At 37.7% G+C, this 25,316-nt stretch overlaps 9 protein-coding genes across 9 annotated transcripts; 3 read left to right on the forward strand and 6 right to left on the reverse strand.

The window, feature by feature from the left end:
* Positions 1-835: 835 nt before the first annotated feature.
* L201_004459 (uncharacterized protein) lies at positions 836-2,659 on the forward strand (the record flags this gene model as incomplete). Its single annotated transcript, XM_066220201.1, has 7 exons — positions 836-966; positions 1,290-1,315; positions 1,483-1,595; positions 1,678-1,769; positions 1,857-1,933; positions 2,045-2,163; positions 2,306-2,659. The coding sequence occupies 7 exons, from the start codon at positions 836-838 to the stop codon at positions 2,657-2,659; spliced, it is 912 nt and encodes a 303-aa protein (XP_066076298.1).
* A 1,155-nt stretch (positions 2,660-3,814) lies between these two features.
* On the forward strand, positions 3,815-4,987 carry L201_004460 (uncharacterized protein; the record flags this gene model as incomplete). Its single annotated transcript, XM_066220202.1, has 3 exons — positions 3,815-4,462; positions 4,539-4,738; positions 4,819-4,987. The coding sequence occupies 3 exons, from the start codon at positions 3,815-3,817 to the stop codon at positions 4,985-4,987; spliced, it is 1,017 nt and encodes a 338-aa protein (XP_066076299.1).
* Positions 4,988-5,407: 420 nt separating this feature from the next.
* On the reverse strand, positions 5,408-10,128 carry L201_004461 (uncharacterized protein; the record flags this gene model as incomplete). Its single annotated transcript, XM_066220203.1, has 15 exons — positions 5,408-5,662; positions 5,825-6,592; positions 6,651-6,754; positions 6,821-6,926; positions 6,986-7,265; positions 7,338-7,467; positions 7,535-7,657; positions 7,751-7,895; positions 7,968-8,662; positions 8,735-8,935; positions 8,993-9,150; positions 9,224-9,362; positions 9,429-9,551; positions 9,624-9,753; positions 9,820-10,128. The coding sequence occupies 15 exons, from the start codon at positions 10,126-10,128 to the stop codon at positions 5,408-5,410; spliced, it is 3,666 nt and encodes a 1,221-aa protein (XP_066076300.1).
* Positions 10,129-10,528: 400 nt separating this feature from the next.
* Positions 10,529-11,115, forward strand: L201_004462 (uncharacterized protein; the record flags this gene model as incomplete). Its single annotated transcript, XM_066220204.1, has 4 exons — positions 10,529-10,649; positions 10,731-10,758; positions 10,922-10,994; positions 11,083-11,115. 4 exons carry the CDS (start codon positions 10,529-10,531, stop codon positions 11,113-11,115), a joined length of 255 nt encoding a protein of 84 aa, XP_066076301.1.
* Positions 11,116-11,471: 356 nt separating this feature from the next.
* On the reverse strand, positions 11,472-13,700 carry L201_004463 (uncharacterized protein; the record flags this gene model as incomplete). Its single annotated transcript, XM_066220205.1, has 3 exons — positions 11,472-12,160; positions 12,233-12,364; positions 12,428-13,700. 3 exons carry the CDS (start codon positions 13,698-13,700, stop codon positions 11,472-11,474), a joined length of 2,094 nt encoding a protein of 697 aa, XP_066076302.1.
* Positions 13,701-15,501: 1,801 nt separating this feature from the next.
* L201_004464 (uncharacterized protein) lies at positions 15,502-16,919 on the reverse strand (the record flags this gene model as incomplete). Its single annotated transcript, XM_066220206.1, has 2 exons — positions 15,502-16,095; positions 16,893-16,919. The coding sequence occupies 2 exons, from the start codon at positions 16,917-16,919 to the stop codon at positions 15,502-15,504; spliced, it is 621 nt and encodes a 206-aa protein (XP_066076303.1).
* Positions 16,920-17,638: 719 nt separating this feature from the next.
* On the reverse strand, positions 17,639-18,193 carry L201_004465 (uncharacterized protein; the record flags this gene model as incomplete). Its single annotated transcript, XM_066220207.1, has 1 exon — positions 17,639-18,193. One exon carries the CDS (start codon positions 18,191-18,193, stop codon positions 17,639-17,641), a length of 555 nt encoding a protein of 184 aa, XP_066076304.1.
* A 1,201-nt stretch (positions 18,194-19,394) lies between these two features.
* Positions 19,395-21,124, reverse strand: L201_004466 (S-adenosylmethionine decarboxylase proenzyme; the record flags this gene model as incomplete). Its single annotated transcript, XM_066220208.1, has 3 exons — positions 19,395-20,323; positions 20,477-20,703; positions 20,826-21,124. The coding sequence occupies 3 exons, from the start codon at positions 21,122-21,124 to the stop codon at positions 19,395-19,397; spliced, it is 1,455 nt and encodes a 484-aa protein (XP_066076305.1).
* A 607-nt stretch (positions 21,125-21,731) lies between these two features.
* L201_004467 (uncharacterized protein) lies at positions 21,732-25,064 on the reverse strand (the record flags this gene model as incomplete). The annotated part of the gene is made up of 10 exons (XM_066220209.1): positions 21,732-21,839; positions 21,941-22,161; positions 22,285-22,427; positions 22,507-22,674; positions 22,735-22,862; positions 22,939-22,991; positions 23,067-23,084; positions 23,152-23,189; positions 23,266-23,811; positions 23,893-25,064. 10 exons carry the CDS (start codon positions 25,062-25,064, stop codon positions 21,732-21,734), a joined length of 2,595 nt encoding a protein of 864 aa, XP_066076306.1.
* Between the last annotated feature and the right edge of the window lie 252 nt (positions 25,065-25,316).

Raw genomic sequence — 25,316 nt, forward strand, 5'->3', positions numbered from 1 at the left:
TTTAGTCTCAGTTACAGAAAAAGAAGAGAAGGATCATATTAATTGGGAACGGAACCGATAAGTGCCTTAAGCATGTTTGTTATCTTTTTTCAGTATACATCATTCTAGTATTCGTTTCATGTGCGTCATCCTCAAGGCTGAGTAGGACGTTTCTCCTGCCCTCATTTTTTTAGAGACAAAGATTCATGTATATTGAAGTATTGTCGTTTCAAGAATAAGAGACTTGATCCTATAACAGTAAACCCATGCTGGACTAAAAGGTCGTATAACGGCATATCATCCTCCTCATCTCCAGGTTCGGATGAACCGTTCATCCAGAATCAAAAGCCTTGAGTTAAGGGTAAAAGATTTATTTTACAGCACACTCATAACATATCTTAAATTTTGGTATATAAGAAAACCTGAAGCTAAAAATATAAATAGGTAAAAGTAAGTTTTAACTTAAAATTTATCCTTACTTCCTATATACTCGCTTAGACCCGACGCTACGATACCATGCATCATCATCATCATCATCATAATACTTCCATTGGATTGTTCTGACGTGTATATGTATACCAAATATAGAACTATAAACATATCCATTTACATTTAACAGGTTATCTTGTGAATATCATTGCTTTCCTTTCACCATACTCTGCGGTCTTCGATTCTAGATAAAGGATAATCAAGAACGAAGACTTAAGGTACCAAGTTAGAGTGACATATTGCACTTCAGGCTTCAAGTTGACAAAGCATATAACCGTATTATATTTGCGATTCTACCAACACATCACGCATCAAGTTCGACTTATCTAGTATACCTTGCAATTCCTTATATAAGAATCTCAACAAAATGGCATCCACCTCTACCGATCGAATAGATCAAGAAGAAGATACAGAAACTATTTTAGCTAGTGGGTTAACAACACCTTCAAGAAAAGGGTGGAAAGGTACCATAGCAGTTGATATGGATGATGTTCTATGGTGAGCCCATTTTCGCTGCTATCTATGCTACCCAAAGTATCTTCTGCTTGTCATCGTTATCATCATTGGCAACGCGATTGTCAACCATCGAATTCATGGTCGTTTGATCTCGGAGGAAGATTCGTATATCGTGTATTCATACAGTAACGAAAATTGATCGACATGAAATTTCGGGAAGGCTTGAGGCACCTTAATGAAATGAGGCGCCGGAATTCACTCTTTCTCATCTTCATTTATCTTGAACTGCAAAAATAAATGAAAAAGAAAACGTTATGCTGATCATTGAAATTACGGCAATTCTGTCTTCATACATATGCCATCAGTCAAACGAATGCTACTATAGTGCATAGTGAGTTTCTTTCATGATAATCTCGAAATCATCTGTCATCTTGCTTTTGATGAAGTTGTTTTGAGCGAGTCTGGCGATGTAAGGATGGGGAACATCTAAGGAGATGTAATACATGCAGTCAAATTTGCTAATGATCTGGTGATAACTTTTTTGTGAACGACCAATAGTGCACCATGAATTATTCGATACACAACCCCCATTAACGCTAGCTGATTTCAAGAATTACCTATATTGGATGAATAGAGGATGGGGTACACCCGAGGAGACTGTTGGGATGGTCGTAAGTACCGAATCACCCTTCGGCAATGCAATATATGAGGCCCGAGGAGACAACTAATCACGGGATATTCTGTCGATGTCAGGCTAAATTGTATCAAGGAGGTTTGTATATGAGAGCACCTCCAGTCGAAGGAGCTAAAGAAGGTTTACATCGTCTGAAAGACTTGGGGTACAAGTGAGTCCACCTTTTGATTCAACAAGTTTGAGAAAGAGAGCGTGTATCAGCATGATTGCTCAAAGACTGTTCATGTTGATCCTTCAGCTTGGTGATAATAACGGCAAGATCAGAGAACCAGAGGTCTGGCACAGAAGATTGGATAGCTGAGTATTTGCCTGATAGTAAGTATGATATATCACGAATTAATAATCTCAGCTGTTTGGAATTACTACATGATCATTTCATCTTCAAGTAAAGCTGCATATCTGATACTATCTCATTCCCTGCCATAGTATTTGACGAGATACACTTTACGGGAGCATTCCAGCATTTAGAACCAACTAGAGAAGAGAAAGAAGGTCATGTAGCTAGAAAAGCAGTGGTTTCGCATCACAAACGATCGAAAGCCGAGGTGAGTATCTTATGTTCATAAAAAGGAGTTATCGGTTTTCACGACTATGTAGCAGAAATGTCTTATGTTCATAAAAAGGAGTTATCGGTTTTCACGACTATGTAGCAGAAATGTAAACTGACTAACGTTGCTGTACTGCCAGATTATACATAAAACATCCTCATTATTCTTAATAGACGATTCATCAGAAAACGCATATGATGTATCAATATCGACGTATCCACATGAACTAGAAACTAAAGTATTATTATTTGGCGATTATCCTTGGAATGCGATTGTACACGATCCTTCAACTAAAACACCTTTGGAAGAAATGACATATTTCCAGAAACAAGAAAAAGGTTTATTAGATGAATATGAGAATTTAAGAAAGGAGAAAATCGAAAAAGGTTGGTTACCTAAAGGCGTGGAACGTGTCTCAAATTGGAACAAAGTCGTGGAATGGGTAGCGGAATTTGATAAATCAAGGAGTAACACACAATCAAATGATATATGATGAGATGTTAGGAGGACTTATCATTAAGAAAGGATGACTTCCAGGCATTTCCGATAGTCTATCATATCATAACCCAAATGATCATATTTCGGAAATGTAATAAGGAGCTTTTACTGTACTAGATATCCAGGATTACTATACACACATATTATGATAACATCAGATGATACCCTCGTGGATGCCATTCCACAATCACTTTCTTCTGACAAATCGAAACTCAGGATGCAGAACTCTACTATTATCACTTAGCGATCTTGCTGATCACGTATATAGTTGACATATAATCTTGTCTATACGTGATTTTAAGCATGTTTTTAGCTCGAATACCAAATGACTGAATGAATCGTCAACACTAATAAGTAGTAGTATTGCATTATTGCACGGATTGGAAAATTGGTATAGTACAACATGCCTAAAATGACGATCACTTGAACGTGGCTGTTTTTGCTTTTTTCACCGTTTGCGTCGCCTGGTTGTTATTTTGGTGAGCACGCCATAATTACAAATATATTTAACATGATTCTATTCCTGTTCTGATGTTTTCATTTTGCATTTCAACATATAACGTGATTTATAATTGACTCGTAGTTTCTGGGTAATTGATCAATAGTTATACATCACCCCTTCAAACTCCCATTTCCAACTGACATGCTCAGCTATTGAGACCTGCCTAATCTGATTTAGCGCTTGGCATAGTAGTTCCAGCTCAACCTCGCACGCAATTTTACCATTTTATCTGGACCGTAAAGGACACTAGAACCAGTTTCACTTACTATTCAAAGCCTTTGATTCATTATGGCGACATCATACGTTTTACCAAGTTACGATCAAAGTTGACATATCAGTGCAATAAAATGTTAAGATGAACTTATAGTGATTGTTGCGTGCTTACTAAATAAAAGAAAACTTGTAAGATCGACCAATGTCAGAAGAATATGTTTATATATAAGTCATGATAAATTTATTTGCTTAACTAAACTTTTCTTCTCTTCCTTACTAACACAGCAAAAAGCGTAACTCTTAAAAGAGCGATAAGTAGAATCATAATTGTCTCTATAGACATTAAGCATAATCAATAGCAAACATATGTCAATAGCATATCAACATACAACCTAAATACAGTATATAACGACAAGCAACTACAAACAATCCAAGATGACATCTATACTCGCCTCTCAGAATTTACCCCATTACTTTTCCAGTTCTTCAGCTTCAGCTTCTTCATCTTCGTCTTCAAGAGTAGAATCTAAAATAATAGCTAATCATCCTGATTCAGATATGATACCTTCAGTAATATATGATGCATTGACTACAACACAAACTAGGGGTAGATCAACCGAAAGAAAAAGAATTCATTCTTCTTCACCTTCACCACCACCTTTATTAAATCACAGAAAATTATCAACCACAGAAACTAATTATGATAATAATGTTGATCCACATACAGTAACTTTACATCATTCTTTACCACCTACGACAGATGATATTTCTTCAGAACCAATTTTATATTTACCTCCTTTATTATCTCCTTTACCTGAATCTCAAATAAATCATAATCATAATCATAATCACGATCATCACCATCATCATCATCATGAATACAATCACGAGGAGAAAAAACATAAAGATGAAACAACAGAAATTTTAATTAAAGTTGTAGAAGCTTTAAAAGGTTTTGAAACTAGATTACCTGATATTGATCCAGCAAGTTTATCTTTACATCAAGCTTTACATCATTTTAAACCTTGGGATGAAGATTATGCTTCAACACCTTACAATGAAGCTTTCAATTGGTCTACCCTAGTAAGTTATCATTTCTTCGACTACCAGAAATACAACTTCCAGTTTACTGATATCTCACAATTTGATAATTATCTAGACATTACCAAAATCAGTTGAAAGAGAATGGTATTGCGTTGTATTTAGATCAAGAAGAAAACCTGAATCATCAAATTTATCATTATATAAAGCTGATAGAGAAGCACATGAAGAAGCTGTTAAGAATGGTGGTTTGATTATGTATTGGTACGGTGTACCTGATCATACAGGTATGAATTTAGCTACTTGCATTTGGCAAAGGTGAGTTTCACTTTAAAACAAAGAGAAAAATTGTAAAGTAAAAGAATATAATCTAATGTTAATTCTGGTGATTTCTTTAGTCGTCGACATGCAATTAAAGCTATTTCTGGACCAAAACATATGCAAGCTATGAAAGAAACTCAAGGTGCATATGAAACTTATCAATTGGAAAGATGGATTTTAAGTAAAAAATCAGGTAAAAGACATTTAGAATTAAGAAAATGGACAAGTGGTGATGTTGGATGGTAATTAAAAAAAAGACAATCAGAAGAAGTAAGGTAAAAAAACAAAGTATTCCCCTTTTGGAGATCGAGGACTTTTTGGCGTATGAACAAAAAAGGACAGACAAAATTGTAAATAATCGTCCACCATTGTATATAATAATGCTTAGATAAGATAGATAATTGTGTTGTATATATTGTAATTATCCAAAATACTGTACATAAAAGCGAATGCAGCGAAAGTATCGGATTCAAAATAACAATAACAATTGAATCGTGCAGATGACATGTATGAAGATGGCAATCAGTATATCATGCCTGTGAAGAGAGACAGCAAGTGAATTTGGATGAATGTATGCATATATCCAAATCATTGGCATGATGACCTTGCACGATTCCAAGGGAATCCCGATGATCGGTTACGGTTCGACGATATACTAAAACAATCCTATTCACCATAAGTATATTCAACTTCATCTACAGCCCCGCCTTCCCTTTCTTCTAGATCTCTCGTATTAGATTTGATGGGCATTGGACCTCTTGTCTCTATGTCATCTTCATCATCAAAGACATCTTCACCTAAACCAAGAATAACTTCGTGCGGTTTGCCTGGAATGACAGGTCGTAAAGGTGATCCACCAGACGAGGATCGTCTTCTTTCGGCTGGCGATCGTGGTAGTAATGCTAGTGTAGGTGACATGTGCTATAATAGTGAATCGGTTTGAGCGAGGGCGGAAGCAGCAAATAGTGGAAGGAAAGGGGAGAGAGAAGGAGGGGTAAGAGGGGGAAAATCAGCCATCAGTTTTCATGCCAAAAGTCGTACAGGTTTAGCTGAGTCGAATACATAGGAATAATGATTACTTACTTCCCATGTATTTTCACCGGCACCAGATTTCCTTCTAACTCTTCCACCACTCAAAGAAAGATTCATCATACTTTGAACATTATCTTCATTCTCTTGTTGATCTTGATCATCTTCCTCTTCCTGTTGATTTGTGTTAACATTAAATGTTGCGCCATCCAATCTAGCTTCTTCACCTAATTCACCGACCGATACAATAGATTCAGAATCACTAATTTCTTCATCTGTTCTGTTTGTCCCAGACCCAGATTGACCAGATCTCATAATTTCAGTCAATCTATTCCACGCTCTGTCATCTCTATCTGCTGCATGGGGTCCCCCGATAACGTCATCATTTTCTATATTTTGAGTAGAATGAAGTGATCCAGTATTATTGACACTAGTCAATCCAAATTCGTCCCAAACTTCATTTGAGCTTTCAATGGTATCACCACCAAACACTTCACCTAATACATCTTCATATTCATGTAACCAGAATTCAATCATACCATCTGGATTATATGGCAAGTCTGCACCTGTACTGGACAAACTTTTCCGCGGTGGGAATACATCGGATTCACCGATGGATGAAGCTCTTGGATGCGAGCCAACACTAGCACCGTGTGGTGCTTGAACGTGTCCATGGTGTAAGGCTGGATCTTCAAGGGTTACTGCGGATGTGGAGTTCGATCGTTTATGTGCTGGATCTGGTGATGGCAATGGTGCTAAGTGAGCAGCATAATGTCTTTTGTTGTAGAATTGGACAAGAGATCGTAAAGCATACTCTTGCGGCTGTTAAGAATTGATGTCAGGTGATCTTCACAACGCGAAAGCTCAGTTGCAGGCTTACCAAAGCATCTTCCAACTCGTTGTCCTGATCAGTACCAGCTAACCAATCATCTCGAAGTTCCGGTCGGCAGTTCAGATAGATGGATGTTATCACTTTCATATTGGCTGATATTGAGTAGTAAGTATTAGCCGGGTAAACAAAAGACTCCAACGGATGTAAAAATCACTTACTTTGTCTCCATTTCCTACCACACCAAGGCATTTGACTTTTGATCAATTTCAATACTTGTAATTGTAACATCGGATGATTGACTTTCAGCATTCTCTTGAGGATTTGCTGCAATTTAAGCTAAAGTGAGTGGCGTTATCCGACTTTATGGAAGACTGGGCACTTACAGAACTTTTATAAGTGGTCAACATATAAGTTCTATGATTTCGATGTTTAGTGATTTTTTGCAGTATCTTAAGGAAATTTATGGTAGAAAAGAAATTTCTCCAAGAATATTCGCTGATTAATTCTATTTCTCCATCTGCAGGCGCATTACCATCGGTTTTGGGGGTCTCTGAGTTCGATCCGAGAGGCGGGGTTTGTTTTGCCTTGGGCTGACGAAGAAGTAAATCATCTTCCGGAGACGGTGGTGATCGAGAACAGTTGAGATGACAATATCGGAAGAAGCTATCGATTTTACAATATGGTTAAAACAACAAGGGTAGGAAGGTATAATATAAATTCATTTATATTACTTACTTCGAGTCTTCCATCTCATTTTTGGTTTGAACGACATTAAGGAGATCTGTCAAGCCGAACATCTTCAAAACGAGCAACGCGCAATTCGAGTCGAATAGTAGTTGAGCAAAGTAATGGAACTTGAGTATATCTTAACAGATATAATGATCATAGTGTCAGTAAAGTTCGGTTTCGCGATCAAGTATATTCTTACTCACGAGAAGCTTTGAACCATTTCAATAGAAGCAAAAGGATAGCTGAAACTGCTTTCGAGGTGATCTCCCTATGTCGGGCGATATCCACTTCTTCACGTGTCGGAGGAGGAGCATTCTCTTGAGTCGCTACGGAGGTAAGACCAATCTTAGCTCGCTGATCAAATACAACCTGCACGCCATCTGGAAGGTGAAAAGGAGTACTACTTGAGATGTACTTACGAGGTACCTCTTGAGTGGGCGATGTTACTCCTGGAGGCATTCCAGTAGCTAGATTGACACCGGTTGCCCCAGGACTTGTGACCGTCGCCAACAGCAATTTAAGCAGTACTATCACACAGCTCTGCTGTATCGGTAAGGTATTTTTCTGCAAGTTGAACAACATTAGGATCGATTCCTCACCCTTGTATTCACATGATACGGAGAGCGGGGCACTTACGTATATGATATCAACACGATGTAATCTTCTTGCAGCAGCTTTTTTCTCTCTTGCCAATCTGGCAACTTCCTTATTACCCTGATTTAGAGCTTCCAATTCTTCTTCTTCGTATTTCCATTCTCTTCTCATAGCTTCTTCAGTTTCTTCATCCATTTCGTCTTCATCCCATTTATTCGATGTGAAGCCTATCAAACCAGATTTACCCAAACCTCTTTCTTCACGCATACATTCCTCTCTAGATTGCCATAACTGGTATAAGCCTAATGATATGTATTCATGTCTATGATATAGTTTATCAGCTTCTGATATAGCAAATGGTACTAAGCTTGATGGACCAATTGATAGAGTCGAAGAACGTGAATAAGGGAAAACGAATGGTCTGGTCGGATCAGTTTGATATTGTTGTTTCTTAGGTTTAGGCGATGGAGGTGGTGACGGTGCTGGTGTTCCAGGCAATGGAGCTGAAGTAGCAGGCATACTATTTACAGTACCGTTAGTTTGATATCGTGGTGGTTGTGATATAGGTATTTCAGTGGAGTGATAATTTGGTCGAGTAGGTATAGGTTTTATACCTTCAGCTAGCTTTTCATTCGAGACCCCTGCCGCAATTGATGCAGGAGGGGCGAAAGTAGGGTATTTTACTGCTGTATCACGTCGCCAAGACGAAATATCTATGGGTGTCGCTTTTGTGAAGTCTATATTATAGCGGCATGTTAGCGGAATGCAGCGTTCAAAACGATTCATGTATAGTCAATCATTACGCTTACTCTTGTTTTCGGTAGGTAGACCAGATAGCTCCCTACTCAAGGCTCGAGCTTTGCTGACTTCCTTCATCCCACCTAAACACGCCAACAGTGTCTTCCATAGCAGCAATAAGACCTTCTTGACAGGATATCCTTTCGGTAATCTATCTTTCAGCGAAGCAACCATTTGAAAGAGTACAAGCGGCAACGGGGGGGACATAGCCACTATAATCACCAAATAAGCTCCATATACTGATAGTAGCCAAGAATACCGTTACTCACTCAGCTCATCTCCGAACGTTTCGTCTGATCTGAACACTTCCACAATGAAGTATAGCATTCCTAGCAAATCCATGAGTTCTGCACTTCGATCATCATATGGATCTACCTGAGCAGGTACTGTCCCAGGGGGTGCACTCAAAGGAGGTGGTTTATCGTCACTGTTGATCGCCAGCCGTATTCAGTTTCCTAATGTTACAGTCAAAATTACGAGGGTGTCGAGCACGGACTTACGCAGAAGCGGTATATTTTCGAGCAGCATCCCTTAACCCGATTATTATAGTAGCTACTCCGTCTACAGCTCTTATCGCTTTAGCGTTTTCGATGATCCAATGTAGTTGCATCTCAGGAGAAGTGGTTTCCCCAAAAGTTCCTATATGGGTTGTTAGCTATAATGGTCCAGCTCGCAGGTATGGACCGTAAAGACAGCCTGACATACCCTGCAATAAGTACAGTAATCTCCCTTGCGCAGCTCGTCTAGTATCATGTACAGGACTCTCCAGCTGTTCTATCTGTACTTCTATATATTCTCTCCTTCTAGGTAATGGGGCTTCAGTCCAGTCTAAACGGCAAATCATCAGCAAAAACTCGTTACGTGATGCATGAAACTGTATTGTAGTCATAGATAACTCACCTCCCTCAAAAGAGTCTTTGAACTTTTCTGGCTGTTTCGATATATTAGTCATCTCGACATATGGGTAAAATTCTTGCAATTCATTCATTATCGTATCTGTATCGTCATAACGGAAATCAAATTGTTGCAACTACATCAAAAGAACACTAGATCAGCTGACATTGACTGGACCTTGAGAAACAAAGACTTAGCTTACTTTTTGCTTCTTCTCCATGGCTGCAGTATGTGCTCTAAGTTGACCTAAAGTAATACTATCTTGACCTGTGGGTGCACCTCCAACATTTTCGTCAAATCCGTCTCTTTTAATAGGTAGTAAAGACGGCGCCCTAGGTCTAGTCAATGTTGGTGGTGCAAGTTGACCCGGTCCTTGTCCACCTCCTCTTCCAGCTCCCATTTGTACTGGCTCATTCCCTTCTCCTGTGTTCTGCTGCTGCTGCTGCTGAGCAGGTGTATTACGCCGCATCATATCGAACATCCCCCCGAAAACCGGTCGATTATTGGTCATTTGGAAAGATTGGCTATAGAGATTAAGCGGTAGATATAGAACGCTTTAATCTCTGCCATAGATTCAGATGATAGTGTAATATAGAATAGCTTGAATTGAGTGTAATATTCACCATCAAAAGCATCGAGTTCATCATGTCCTTCATCATCAACATTCACCATAATTTCCAAAACATCTTACAATCAAATGTCTGTGGGCACAATCCTATAAAACGCGGGGTAAAACGTCACTATCGACCACGTGAAATTGATCCCGCTACTCTCTTTTGCCTATATAATAGCTTCGAAGGAATTCAGCTGAATGTTATCTTAAAAGCTGAAAAGTTCAAGCTATCTTTTCAACTTCTGCATATTCTCCTCACTGACTTGATCATTAGCCATTCCAGCAAACGTTATTCAAGATGGCCAGTACTATTCTTCCTTTAGAACTTGTGGACCGATGTATAGGATCACCAATTTGGGTACTCATGAAGAACGAAAGGGAGTTTACAGGAACTTTAATGGGTTTCGATGATTATGTTAGTGAGTATACATATCATCTTTTTGTTGTTCAGCTGTTTGCTCAATGCGACAGCAAAATAGCTGATACTGTTTTCGCTTCAGACATGGTGTTGAAAGATGTGAAGGAGTAGTACGTCAACTCTATCGTTTAGTGCTTAATTGGTCGGCCAAGCGAATTTTCCTGGCTTCAAGACTTCCTACCATCTTCCCTCGGCTTCAGGTGGCGCATAATAGCCTACTTATATATATTATTAAGGTGCATTGTTAGATACTGACTATGATATTGATTATAGTGAAGTAACTCCTGAAGGAATAACCGAGACTGAACTTGGTCAAACGTTATTGAATGGTAATAACATCGCAATGGTATGTGAACGCTAATTCGTTTCGAAGGAATTGCATTCCCTATATCTCGTAACTAACACAAATCTGGGCTGTTTCTCTCCCCTTTCAGCTCATACCGGGTGGTCAAGGACCAAAAGCATGAAAGAAGATTTGGGACAAAAAGGAAAGTGCAGAAGAATAGTCGATATATCCTCATGTAACATCAGATACCCATGTAACCTACACTTTACAGCATTGATGATATGGAACCAGACTAATCGGTGATCCGACAAAGAACTTCCAGAACTGCACGTTATCGCGATCGCATTGTATGGAATAACAATTGATGACATCTTATCTGATATTCACATTATCTGGAAATTTTACAACATACATTCATCCTGAAGTCTAAAATAATGGTACAACTGTTAGAGACAACACTAAGGTATTACAAAAAATTAGATGTCTATAACAATGATTATAAAAGCTATATTATGTAATTGTCCCTTGGAATTTTAACTAATGAGCTATACCTAAAGCGCTAAATCCCAAAACCACCTCTTCCTCATCGACATCCTGACCCACAATCTTAACATTATCTACGACTCTTAATCTAGTTTCGGAGAGCTTGGTTGGACCACCTCTTCTAGCAGCTTTTAGAGCTTTCATTCTTGAAATCGTCTGATCTCTGTCAACTTGCCAACTATCAATCTCCATATTGTGATTAGCGTTATCCATGGAATAGTTTCTACTGAATTGATCTTCTTCTTCTTCAGGAATACTATAATCTACTTCACCATTTTCATTCGAGATTGCTGCTGGGTTGATAAAAGAATGTCTATGTACTGGAGGTGGCGGTGGTCCAGGTTCATAATGAATGAATTCTAGCCTAACCCCAGCTTTTTCACAAATATCTCTAATTGGTTTATGTGATCTTGTATTGACCATTCTATGCGTATAAATCAAATTCAATGTACCATCGAAAATAAATTCACCACCCAGCTGTGTAAAGTGTCCTGGATTTTTCAATGGCATCTTTGTAGCTCTTTTTATAGTTTGTACAGTTGATGCCATGGCACTTTGAACCAAATAGTCACCTTTATCTTCTTCATCACCACCATCACCTGTTTGTCTCGTTAGACCCATAGCTCTGTAGAGTGCTAATGTCGGATCTGTATACATCTTGAATGGACATTTGAACGCTTTATCTAAAAGCAGAAACAAATTTAGTATCAGAACAACTGCTTCACATTTACTTAAAGGCTGAATACTGTACTTACTTCGATAGCCATTCAACATTTTATCGGAACCATTGCCTATTATGATTAAATCGACATTTGCTTCTTCTAGCGCATCGAGACTAACTTCTGCCAGAATCGAATTCATGTATTGTGCACATAGTGGACAGTACCCTATAAAGAGAATGTGATTAGCATTTCAGTCTAGAGAGATCGCTTTAGATAGTCAGAACTTACAGTGTCTGATAAACACTACGATGGTTTTTCGATTTCGTACCAGATCACCAAATCTAACTCTTTGACCATGTTCATCGACAACTTCCAATAAACTAGCTTCGAATAACATTTTCTGTGATGGTGGAGTATCTTCATCGAAAACTTCTTTCTCCATCTGGATTCTTTCCTTTTTCTCTTGTCTTGTTTCCTTCTTCACTTTCCTTCTAGCTGATAAAGATGTAGGTGATTTTGCAGAAGAAAGGTTATCTTCCATCTGTATCTCATCGAACAATGACCATGTTGAAGCTTGTGGACCACATGCTCCTCTAGAAGATGTGGAACATCTTACTGAATCAAGCGAACTTCTATGTAATCTACTTGTATGTTGTTTAGGCGTTAACAGGATATCTGATCTGGATGAGGACGACTTCGAGGATGATTTCAAGAAACCCATACTCAATGAATTCACTGATAACGATGTGGATGATGATGAAGTGGATGATATGGATGGAAAATGTGAATATAATCTTGAAGATGAGGAAGAGGATGAAACTCCATTGAATGATTGTTTTTGTTTTGATCTTGATGAAGTGGCAACTTCATGCACTTCATAAGATGGTTCTTCCGGAATAGTATTGGTATTTCGGATTGTTCTTGATGAAGATCCACTAGAGATCGGCATTTGTAATTGTATTGGAGCCATTTTAGCGTTACTAGATAATCCGATTCCAGTCATATCAACATCTAAGACATATGGTCGCGATTGAAATTGAGTGTTGTTGTTATTGGAATCAATGGTAATTAAAGAATTTCGATTTGAACCGCCGGAATTGGTAAGACCCATTTTAAAAGAGGAAGAAGTAGGTTCTTCTTCTTGAAGTAAAGGTAACGTAATTGTCTTAGACAAAGGAGAAATACCAGTATCAAAATTGTATTCAAAATTTTTATCTATTATCTGATTTGAATGAGATTGTTCAGAAGAAGAAGATGATGAATGTGATTGAATTGATAAATTTTCTAATGATTCTGTCCATGCAGGTGGTAATTTTCTTGATAATCTTTTACCCGATTTGACTGTAAATGATCTGACCACAGTGGTAGCAGGAGTAGGGGTCTCTGTACCAGTTGGAATGGCTAAACTCGATATACTTGATGCTCTAACAGGTTGTTCCAAAAGGATTGCTGATGAAGCAGGCGATATTGAATGGCTTGATAACGACTGGGAACGAGGTGTGTAGGATGAAGTTGAGGATGATGGATACGTAGAAGGAGGATTATTGATAACATCGTTCATTATGGCAGAGAGACTAAATGATTAATTCGAAGTTTGAAGTTTACAAAGTTTGTTATTTTTTGTTGTTGAATACCGAAACAAGTAGATGTTCGTAAAGATTAAAGATAACCTGAGATAATGCTATAGAGAAACCTCGGGAATGGTGAACGGGATCGATTACTGTACTGTGGGGATTATCAGAAAAAGATTGAGAGGAACTTCTTTATTCAGAAAGACTCTTCTTATGAAAGAACCTTATATAAGAAATTCCTTTTGATTTGAACGAATATAGGAAATTCTTTAGGGTATGTTGTTACCGTTGGTTTCACTTTTTCTGTATTTTAGTCTGATGACGATAAAAAAGAGTAAGCTAAAAGTAGAACTATTCCTTATTCACAGATGCACAGACTAGAAGGTCTTCAAAAGGGTGAATAACCAGCTAAAACAATTGATGCTAAATCAATGGCGTCAAGGAACCTTGATCTTTGGTAAAATGTTCGGTAATTAATTGAATTGAATCAGGGTTTGATAATTTCCTTTGTCCGATCGTTGAAGGAAAAGTGATTCAAAAAGAAATGTAAAATGTTTAGAATGTAGACTTGAGGGGGAAAGGAATGTCTAGAACGCTATTCATATATATCTTAACGATTTTCGTTTCATCTGATAAGGGGATGTAAGTCGTTTGATCCTCCAATACAGAATATATTGCTCACAACTGACTGAGGAGGAATCAGAAGAAAGTACACAAGAACATTGTTTTGGTATGTTAATGTTTGAGTTGTTTTCATTTTCTGATAATTAATTTAGACTGATCCGAACCGATCAAGTGGGGTGGTAAATGGTGGTAGTATGTAACAAAGACGTCTTCTTATGTATACAGGTACATATGATTGCCGGAATGCATCATGATACCATACAAGGATAAGCTGAGCGTACGAAAGAATATCATTTCTTTCTTGATCCTCATGAACCTCGACTGTCGCTTCGAAAGTGAAATTCAGAAGCATAAAAACGCCATCATGGAATCTCGACTTATATACGTACTTTCATGAATTTAGCTCCAGCCGGTCTTTTGCACAAAAAGGAATAAATTAGACTTCCCGTCCAATTTAATGATTTCATGTTCATTAGATTTTAAGGTGTGGCTTGGGCATCGTTACCCTGGGGTATAACGTAACTTGATGGAATGACGTCTCGGAAGATCACCCTAAGTTCTATCTGTCGGAACTCCGGCTTTGATATCCTATATTTCAGAGCAACGGAATGCGAGTCGGTACGTAGTCACCATTTATTTCTGTTGTTTGGCTCCAACTGAGATCATGCTAGAACCTCATCTGAACCTTTGGTCTGGAAGTGGGTGACTTGATCGGCAGGGACCAAAAGCGAAGATGACTGAACAATAAATGAGGTATTGACTGGGTTTCTTGCTCTTTCTAATCAAGAAATCATAAAAGGGTTTGGAATAATTAGGCACTAGTTACGCTGTCCTTAGTCCTCAAATCCTACCTATATTCCCGTTTTCTTGACTAGAACGTTGACAACTCTAGCTTGGTTCCTGTTTAATCCAACTCAGCTTCTACGAAACAGACGCCGTTAGTGATGCTAGACGACTTTTGTACTACGGCTTGAGCGGGTCTCAACTATGTCGAATAACCTTGTGCTAGACGGATTGACCACGATGAATATGGAAAGCTGAGGTAATTTATGCATCTTGAAGACAATACGGAACCCCCCCCCCCCCCCCCTCCCCTGTCCAATCCTGCAAATCCTTTTCTTCTAACGGTTGAGGTGAGGCTCAATTAAACCATCAATGTCTATCCTGTTAAACAGATTCATTATTTCTGGAGTAGTTTTGAATCGAATCAGCTTGCCAATCCATCTCCATATTAGTGATCGCACCTGCATATAATTTATGGGGCACTGTGTCATCTCCAATATGTTTGAAAGAAGGGACCTTTGAAGCCGGTGGGGGAGGATTTGTTTTCGCTTGATTCTGTAGATAATCTGCGGTTTTGTCTTTATGCCAAATATCAAACATGAAAGGCTCCATTCCAATTTTACCCGCGCTTGCAATAGCGTCAGATCTTAATGAAGCTTCAGCTACTGAAAGGACTGTAAATGTATCTTTTTGCAGTGACATCCATTCATTCCATTTATCCTTGATGTCAGTAGTCATGGTGATTGGATATGTCGGTGTTGGACCCTTGACATTGGTAAAATTTTCGTTATTCCAACTCTCCAATTCCTTATACACTTTTTCAGCTTCTTTCAGCGATTTCTTGAAATCAATTTTTTCTTCTGTAGCTGTAGCTTCACTAGCATAGGAAGGTCCTTTAGTAGATGAAGATGTTGATGTCAAATGTTGTCGTCTAGTGGCATGACTCTTGAGGTGAGAGTGTTCTTGTCTTGTTAATTGCTTTTTGCAGAGTAGCTGAATAAATGTTAGTAAACTGTTGAAATCTGTGCTGTCTCAATTCTTGGTATAATGCTTCCTTTGAAGCACATTCAGCTTGTTTGTGACTTAGATTTTGGGATAAAGCAGTCAATTCTTTCCAATCCTTATCGGAGAACGATATACTTCGTGCAATCCGATCGTACCATTGATTTCTGAACTTTGATGAATTTATGGAAGATTTCAATTTTCTGAATCCGTCTTGATAATCCCCATTCAAAGATTTAAGATCCTTTTCTATTGAGACCCATTCTCTCCAATTCTCAGACCCCAAATTGAAATCAGTATCGGTATCGTCATTTGACAGTGATGTAGCAAGAAGTTGACTTCTTTTCGCCACAAGATCAATTACTATCTCATATTGATCTTTGATGAGTCTTATAGTTCATAATCTTTCATCGAAACGGTATTATTAGCCACAATAATAACACTCGTATACTGCATAGTGCGTACCACCCAAGAGCCTTTTGAAACGAGAGTGCTTGAGACAGGTAGTAAGATGCATTGAATGAAAACATTTAACTCACAAGTCCATACTCTCGAGATCGATATTCATGTCTGAAAAAACTGTGGAAATTTCGCTCTGATTCATTTTGAGGAGTACTGTAATGAGTGCCGTATTTCGTCCACCAATGTTTTGATGCTTGATGTGGCTGATTCAGCGAAAAGTCTAGATTTTATCGATGCAGTTTACAATTTTCGAGTGAAGAAGTATCAAGAGTATTAGAGGTATAATATATGTACCCAAACGTTAGACTTACGTAGGCATATGAAGTCGATGCTTTCATATAGCGCTAAACGTCACAAAAGATTCTCAACTGCCCCCTTCGAAAGGATCGTATTTCTGCGAATTGTGGCGATCTAAGGAGGACCTCAAACAGTACTCATTTAGCACATAAGGTCTCCTTTCAGAGGTCATGCTGAAAGGAGACCACAACACGGCATATAGCTCAACGCTTCCACAAGAAGACTCTCGACCACGATCATAATCTCCACTTTATGTATATATAAGACACGGTGTGCATAGTCAGCTGCTTAATCCGAATGTCTCAGAGTCTCTACATTTCATCTGGCGGATCCAGATTGATCTGATTGTATACTACTCAATGTGAGAGATGTAATTCCATGCCACTCAGCTCGGTTTGTGCTGTTCAACTTAGCTTCACGGACTCAGAGAGCCTTATCCCACACAAAGAAGTCAACCCAGACACAGTCAATCTTTATCGCTGAGATTGCCCATTTGTCTCGATTTATATATACATGAGTTGTTCTACCCGACCCCTTATACTCTCGCCTACAAGCGGAAATCTGTATCAGCTCAATCGAAATTCGTCATCTGAATTTTATCCAAGAGATCCCTCATCTCTTCAGAAGTGTCATTTTGCCATTCCATCTCATTATCGATGTCACCTGCGGATGAAGAACCTTCAATTGATTGAGTAGGATTATCACTTGACTCGTATGTTTGAGATTGCGTTTTCTCTCTACTTTTTACGTACATTTGGGTCTAATGTTGATGTGTAGAATCGAACATAGCTTGGGAGATTCCTTGATCATTAGCACATTTGTAAGCTCGATATCTCAAGGATGCCTCGGCAATCTCCAATACCTTTTTGGTATTCTCTGTTTGGATTCTCCATTCGTTCCATTTATCGTTTACTTTACTGGTGTTAACGGCATAGCTTGGAATGGATGGAGTTGGAATATCCTTGTTGTATAAATTGCCACTATTAACAGATTCGAATTCATCATAGACCTTTGTGGCATTCATCAATGATCTTAACAATTCAGCTTCCCTTTCGATGAAATCCACAGGTAGGGAGGACATTGAATTGTTAGTATTTCTGCTGCTCAAAGCTGAGTTTTTGTCTTGTCCAAGCTCGAAGTAATCTAAATTGTTGGAACGACTTGGTTTGGATTGTTTCAATACTGAGCATCCTGACGCTTCCAAGGCTGCACCATGTCGTTGATATGCATTCCATTGAGATACAATTGATTTTGTTACGTTGACTGCTTTTTCTAAAGAACTTAAATAAAGATCAGTATTGGTTGTTTGCTCCATGGTTACTACAGTATTTTTCGGGATACAATTGCGGCGCTATATTCGATTGGGGTGAAGGAGTTATGTTGGTAGATCACACTTGTGTATGTTGAATATCACAAAGAATCAGGATTGGGGACTGATACGTGCCTGCTATTTATACCTGTGAATGTGGCTTCAAATGAGTTATGCAGACACTCGATATTTCCGTCCTTTCAATTCGGCTCTGATTCTTTCCTTTGCAGATATATTTGAACCACGCTTCCAAAGGATTTTGGTTTCGCAGCGGGTAACAATTTGGATGCGAAGGAAAAATGGCTGAAGGGAGGGCCTGGATGATCGTCATCGCGGACATACTGTGCTATACAGGATTCGAGCAAGACTACGGAAAGTATTTGCAATAGTTTATGTACCTGAGAAGACCACTCCTTGGTATTTGGCAACTCAGTGATATTACTTCGTTGAAGATATGACCCTCAATCTGAAGAGCCGACTTCACTTAACAACGGGACTGAGTCATCGCTCGCATACGGAAGAGGCGTGATCCGCTATTGGCACTCCAAATTAATGCATATTGTTTAAAGCACTTCAAAATGAAACCAGGCTCTATATAGCTTCTAACGAGCTGGCGTCAAAGACAGCGCATTGGCATGTAACTGGGAATTTATATCTTAGGTCTTATCATCGTCACTCATCAGAAATCAGTGAGTGAGACGATATAGAATAAGCGGGCAAATTTGAGATCCAAATACAGAGAGAGCAAACATATTGCTTGGCGGGAGCGGGGGTATATGCCATATTCCGGTTGTGAGAAGCGATCAAGATGATTTATTGAATTGGTAGCGAACAGAGATTACCTCACGTACTGGTCTGGAAGCTAAAGCTGTGTGTCATGTGAGACAGCATTATGCGGCAGGGATTTATAGTATTCACATTTCTCATATACCATATTTTCTTAAATTATGTCTGTGTATAAGTAAATGATAAAGCAATAATAAAGGTATATGCAGGTATTGGTATATTCTACAATAATGACAATGAGGTGAATGATTTGATCAATCTAGTTTCTATCTGATAGAGAAGAAAAAGAGCTCCGTGGAACGTGAAAACACAAAAATTGTTGAATAAACTGAACTTTTATCGACACAATTCATCTTCTCAACTCCGTTCTTTCCACTGATCTATTTTGTCTTAAACAATTTGATATCTTTATTTAGTCATGTCACACTTGACCATTGAAGACATTCCCAATAGTCATATGATCTTTATGTAATTTCGGTTCTATCCAATTTTTCTTTTCGAAACAAGCGAAAACTAAATCATATCCATCAAATTCATAACCAATTCTATCTTTTCTTATAAATTCTTTACCTAATAAATCATTTCCAAAAGATTGCCAAACTTTTTGTTCAACTTGAGTAGTAGCAGTTTTTTGCTTAGATTCTTCTTCTTGAGACGATGATGAAACAAATAATGTAATTGATAATCTTGAAGGTTTAAATATATTTACAACTTTTTTAATTAATTCTTGTAATTCTGGTCTACCTCCTTGACTCTCTCCTTCACCTTTATTTGTTGATAATGATGTCAAGGAAGACGCTGAAGAAATTTTTAAAGGAACATTACATTCAAAAGAAGCATAAGACCAACCTTGTTCAGGTGTAACGTGAATAGTAAAATAACCACCTTTTTCTTTTTCTGGCATACCTGAACCTATGACAGCATTAGCTGAATATCCACATGGATCAAATCCAAATGAATCTAAAACAGTTTCATCTTTTGAAAATAATTTATCTATACCTAATTCTTTAGAAATTTCTTCACCTAACTCTAATCCTGATTTTAATGTACCATTTTCACCATCGTTAAAAAAAGGTTGTCTAGCTTCATCAGCTAAATGTGTCATTAAAATTTCTAATGTCGTATCTTGATATTTTGCTGGTTTTAATGATATTCCATCTATAGCATTTGAAGAAGAAGAAGATGAAGATGATGAAGATGAAGATGAAGCAGGAACAGGTAAAGTAAGTGATGTTGAGGATGGTGATGGTGGTCTAGATGGTAAATTAGGTTCGGTGTTAGGTGATGTAAGATATAATAACCAATGATCTCGATTCATTGGTCCTACAGTATATGCTGCTCCAGCGGTACCTACAAGAATAAAGCAGAAAACACATTAGCAAGAGAAGAGAAGATATTATAGCTTTCGCTAGATTCGACGAATAGATATTACAAGGGCAAGTAACTCATCTCCCCATATTCTTCCTGTTATCAAACGGGATAAGAAAGCAAACACAGACTCACCAAAAACAGCATCTAAAAATCTAACTTCATCAGACCAATCTTTATGTGGACCTTGTTGTCTCTCTGGGAAAAAGAAAGATTTTCTACTATAAAAACATCTCCAAACGTTTTTGAAACCACAATATTGTTTAGCAATTTCAATTATTCTATATAAACCTAATAAATTTAATGTTGTTCCGCATGTTTTCAAAATTATACAATGTGGTGCGACAAATAATGATGATTCGCTATATATATATAACAACAAGTTAATCAACTAATCAACTTTTTTTGTTAAAAAAAAAGAGAATAATCTAGTTTTGTTTGTATTCGATTGATATCCAATCTTCATTTATACTTAAAAACTTACGATAATAAATAAGCATCTAATTCATCACCTTCAACAACACTTAGGACTTTACATTTTACAATATCTAACATTTCTTCCCATACTTCTTTTGGTACTTTCCTTAAACCTTTTAATTCATTTTGTGTATCTTCTTTACCATTTTTAGTTATTCTAAACTTCTTATTATTTGTTGGAGTTGGCAATACATTAGGTAATTGATCAAAAGAAGGTGCAAACCAAATTTCTAATAATTTTTCTGGACCTTCAAATGGTCCTGGTGAAGTTAATACCTCTTGTGGTGTTTCTAATGGTAATGTCATTGTTTTGATAGAACCTCCAATCTCTATTCAAAGAGCTTGTTCGAGTGGTTGGAAAGGTTTTGTGGTTTTTGTATTTTCTTTTTTTTCGTTTTTTTTGTTGGCTTTTCGGAAAGAGAGGAAAAATAGCAAAATAGTATTTTTATTTCTTCCCCTAATGGATAAAGAGCCCAAAACCAAGAAGGGTACTGAAATACTTATTTAACAGACTGGATTAAAGTTGCAGATAAGGAAGGGACATAAAAGAAGATGAAGAGGAATGTTGATGTTACCAAAAGAGGGTTGTTCGTTGTTGTTTCATCATTCGACACTATGCATTATGCACTTTACACTCTACACCGTACATTCGAAAAAATAATGAAGATTAAGGGTTAACGTAAACCCAAAATTCCAAATTTATTATTATATTGGTTGTAGCGGATTGTCACGTGACTGTTTCTGTTACGTATGTATAAGTTATATGTATATATGTATAAATGTATATGGCTTAACCAAAAAGGTGATAAATCTTACATTACATGCATGCTATTATAAGGATATAATGATGAGACTCAATCGATTGACGATTGGGGACTGAGTGTGAGCGGAACAGAAAAAGAGTCAAGACTCCTTAAGGCATATTATCAGGTCTTTCGTATTCACCCAATTTGAATTCCGAACCAAAAGCAACATTTTCAAGTAATTGAGAAGATATACTGGCGAATCTTCGTTTCTTGCCCTATATACACAGCATTCAATGACGATAATGTGAAGAGAAGCATAAGTTATTTTTATGAAACTGTAAAGACCCATTTAAAAGAGTGATTGAACTGAACTTACGAGTATTCTTAAGGATCTACTAAATTTCTCTTTATACTCAGTTAACTTTCTAATTGTTTCATCATCATTTCCACTGTCATTGACATTTGGCCAAATAGGAGAAGAAAGAGTATTTAACGATGTGGGAGTGGTAGAAGATGAATTGAATCTTTCAAGATACTTAGTCATCAATCTACCTAAGAATGAAAATACCATTGCAGATGTCATAAAGTCTAGTATTTCTACAAGCCCCATAAAGAAAATTGAAGTCAGCTCGGAGGTACAGAACGTAAAGAGCTCAGGTAGTATCTATCAAGGTCCTTTCTAACAGTCGTGGTCCACCTCGAAATGACCATTACACTCACCAAGATCAGCATCACCATTCATTTGGATGATATCAATAATTTCCAAAACTTTTCCAGCCGATTCAACTGATTTAATGAAATGTTCTTTCTCTGATCCAGAAGGTGCATCAATCTCTTCCTTTGCATGTAAACAGGACATAATTCTGTGAGAATAAGATATACACAACGAGTTAACGTTATTTAGCGATATCAATTGTAAAGCTGCCAAACATCACGACTTACGTATGGAGAGTTATCCACAACTGATAGTTGCTACCTTCCCCATTAACGACGCCAGGATTGCTGTGTATCTGATGCACTGGAGTTATAGTCGACATATAACCCCTAGTCATTCTCATCAATCGCGATGTTCGATCTGGAGTTGCAATATCTGGTGATACATCGAACAACCTGGATAGGAATAAGTTTATGATCAATAGACTATCTTTCTGTAAAAGCGAGAAAGCTTACCTGTGTGCGTGAAACATCAGTGTCATCGATTTGGCTTGAGTGGCAATGATATTATCTTTTGTGGCGTCATTGGGGGTAGTAGAGTTCATAAAGTCCGTAACGGTTCGATTATCTAGTAGCGATTCATCCTATGATAAACGTTGAGCATCAGATTTTCTTAACAATCAGGTGCTATTGCCCGCAAGCCAGATACGGATGGCTTACATTTTCGAAATCGTCATGTGGCCAAGGGGTGGTGATGTCCTCATCATTGAATGCTAAGTACACATAACACATATAGCATGAGTTGGGGTGATTCTGTTCCGATTCCGTATCACCAGATCTTGACTTACATGATGGCCAACCCCAACCTGCCAAAACACATCATATTAGCACGAGAACGGTATACTTCTTCCGTGATTAAATAGTATCACATACCTATGGAACCTCCTCTATCATTCATATAAGCAGCCCAGCTATTTACATGCACGCGATCAGTGAGGTCCGAATTCATGGTGCACTCTTTTGCGAAGATGTGAAGATTTCGCTCACAAGAGTTTAATTCTTTCAGCTAATTCAGCTTTATCATTCGGAGGAGGCACAGCCACACCTTTACTTTTAACTAATCTGAATTTCTTTTCTTTTTCTAATCTATCTTTTCTCATTTTTTGGAAGTTTGAATTAACATTTAGAGGATTCACAAATTTCTCACCAACATGACCTAATTTTGATAAACCTGACGCATAAACCATTGAAGTGGCTAAAGCAGATTCAGTCCAACCTTCAAAAAATCTAGCTTCCCCATAAAATCCATATGATCTGATTGTACAAGAAGCTATTAAATCAATCATTCTTGAATCAGAATTTGATATTGCTTGTTGAATTGATTTTTGTCCATGTTGTTGTAACATTATAGGTATATTCGGATGATGTAATGTTTTTGAAGGTGATAATGGTAACACGAATGGTATTAAAGATAATAATAAAGCAGGATGTATTGGTCTATCAGTTTTATTCGATAATCTTGATAATAGTGACGAAGGTGATAATGCTGCATGTATATCTGGTACTGAAGGTGGTAGAATATATAGCTGAATTCTAGTTGGTAAATTCAAGGAAATAGAAGTCAGTTTCCGATGTCAGTTCGGAAGCAGTAGTGTTAGATAAAAAAACACTTACAAATGAGATACAATCTTTTCGCCAACACTCTTTCCATTATTATGGTTTCCACCAGATATAGCTTTGAGAATTTCATTGACTACAACTTCAGGTGAGAGACCCTCCCATAACTCAGTTTCTATACTTGAATCACCTGCTGCAGCATCTGCTAAAGTCATCAAATCAGGTTCATTCTGTAAAGATAGATCTATTGGTGTTGAACCAAGATCGAACGTTGATAAAGTTGGAAAGTCTGATGAGTCGTACATTTCATTTGGAATTGTTGTCGAAGTAGTGTTGATGTTTTCGAGCTGACCTTGATTTGCATTCGTGACATTATGTTCACCTACTAGAATTTCATTTCCATGTGTATTATCGTTATATATATTTAGTGGTGTATCGCTATCATCATCCTTTGATTTATCTAATCTTTTCTCTAATTCTTGCAACCTATCTTCTAGGATTCTTACTCTACTCCTTTGTTTCTTTTGTGAATAAATACATTCTTTACCTGTTCTCAAACAATTTGAACATGAAGGTAATTCTGCTGAACATTTCAATTTTCTTTTTTTACAAAATTCACATGCTCCACCTCTAGCTAACATATTTGCTCTAGATGTAGCTTTACGTTTTTTAGGTTGTTCTTGTTGCTGTACTTGCTCTCCATTCTCACCTTCTGTTTGATTAGTTGTAATTAGTGGAAACCCTTTCAAAGCAGGATCTAATGTTATATTCACATCTTGATTATTTAGACCAGTTGAAGGATTCGGATTATTTTCATTAACATGTGGTGTAGATATAGGTATAGATTCAGTCGTTGTTACTTCATGAGAAGCTAATGTAGGTGTCGATCCATCATTATTTAGACTGGTAATCGAGTTACCAGTTTCAATCGACATGGATGTATCATGTTTGTTTTGACTGTCTTCGATATTGACATTGTTTTGTTCATGATGTTGAAGATGATGATGATGATCATCATCGTGATGTGAACTATTACCTACGACATCGCCGAATAAATGTTTCAAAGCAGCTTCTGTATCTCCTACACCAAGTTTATCTGTACCTAATTGTGATAAGAAAGAATCATCACGTTGAAAAGCATTTTCATTTTCATTTTCATTCGTAGGTGGTGAAGGTTCTCTCATTGGTCCCAACATAGAATCGTATTTCGGATTGTAAGGTCTCGCCATTGAATATCAGTTGGTATTTGTGTTACTACAATGAGTGACCTCTCAGCTATAATGTACCTATACCTATGCTGGTATCGTTACTGTTGGGTGACTTTGACTCACTAGAAGTTAGGTGGTCGTTGATGGTGGAGGGAGAACTAAACATAAACAAGACGGAGGATCAAGTGAAAACTCCGAGATAGATGATGATGATGATGGTCGATGAACAGAGGGAGGTTGACAATCATGTCCGAGTGAGAACATTGAACATGG

Source organism: Kwoniella dendrophila, chromosome 5 (assembly GCF_036810415.1).
Source record: "Kwoniella dendrophila CBS 6074 chromosome 5, complete sequence".
NCBI lineage: Eukaryota > Fungi > Basidiomycota > Tremellomycetes > Tremellales > Cryptococcaceae > Kwoniella > Kwoniella dendrophila.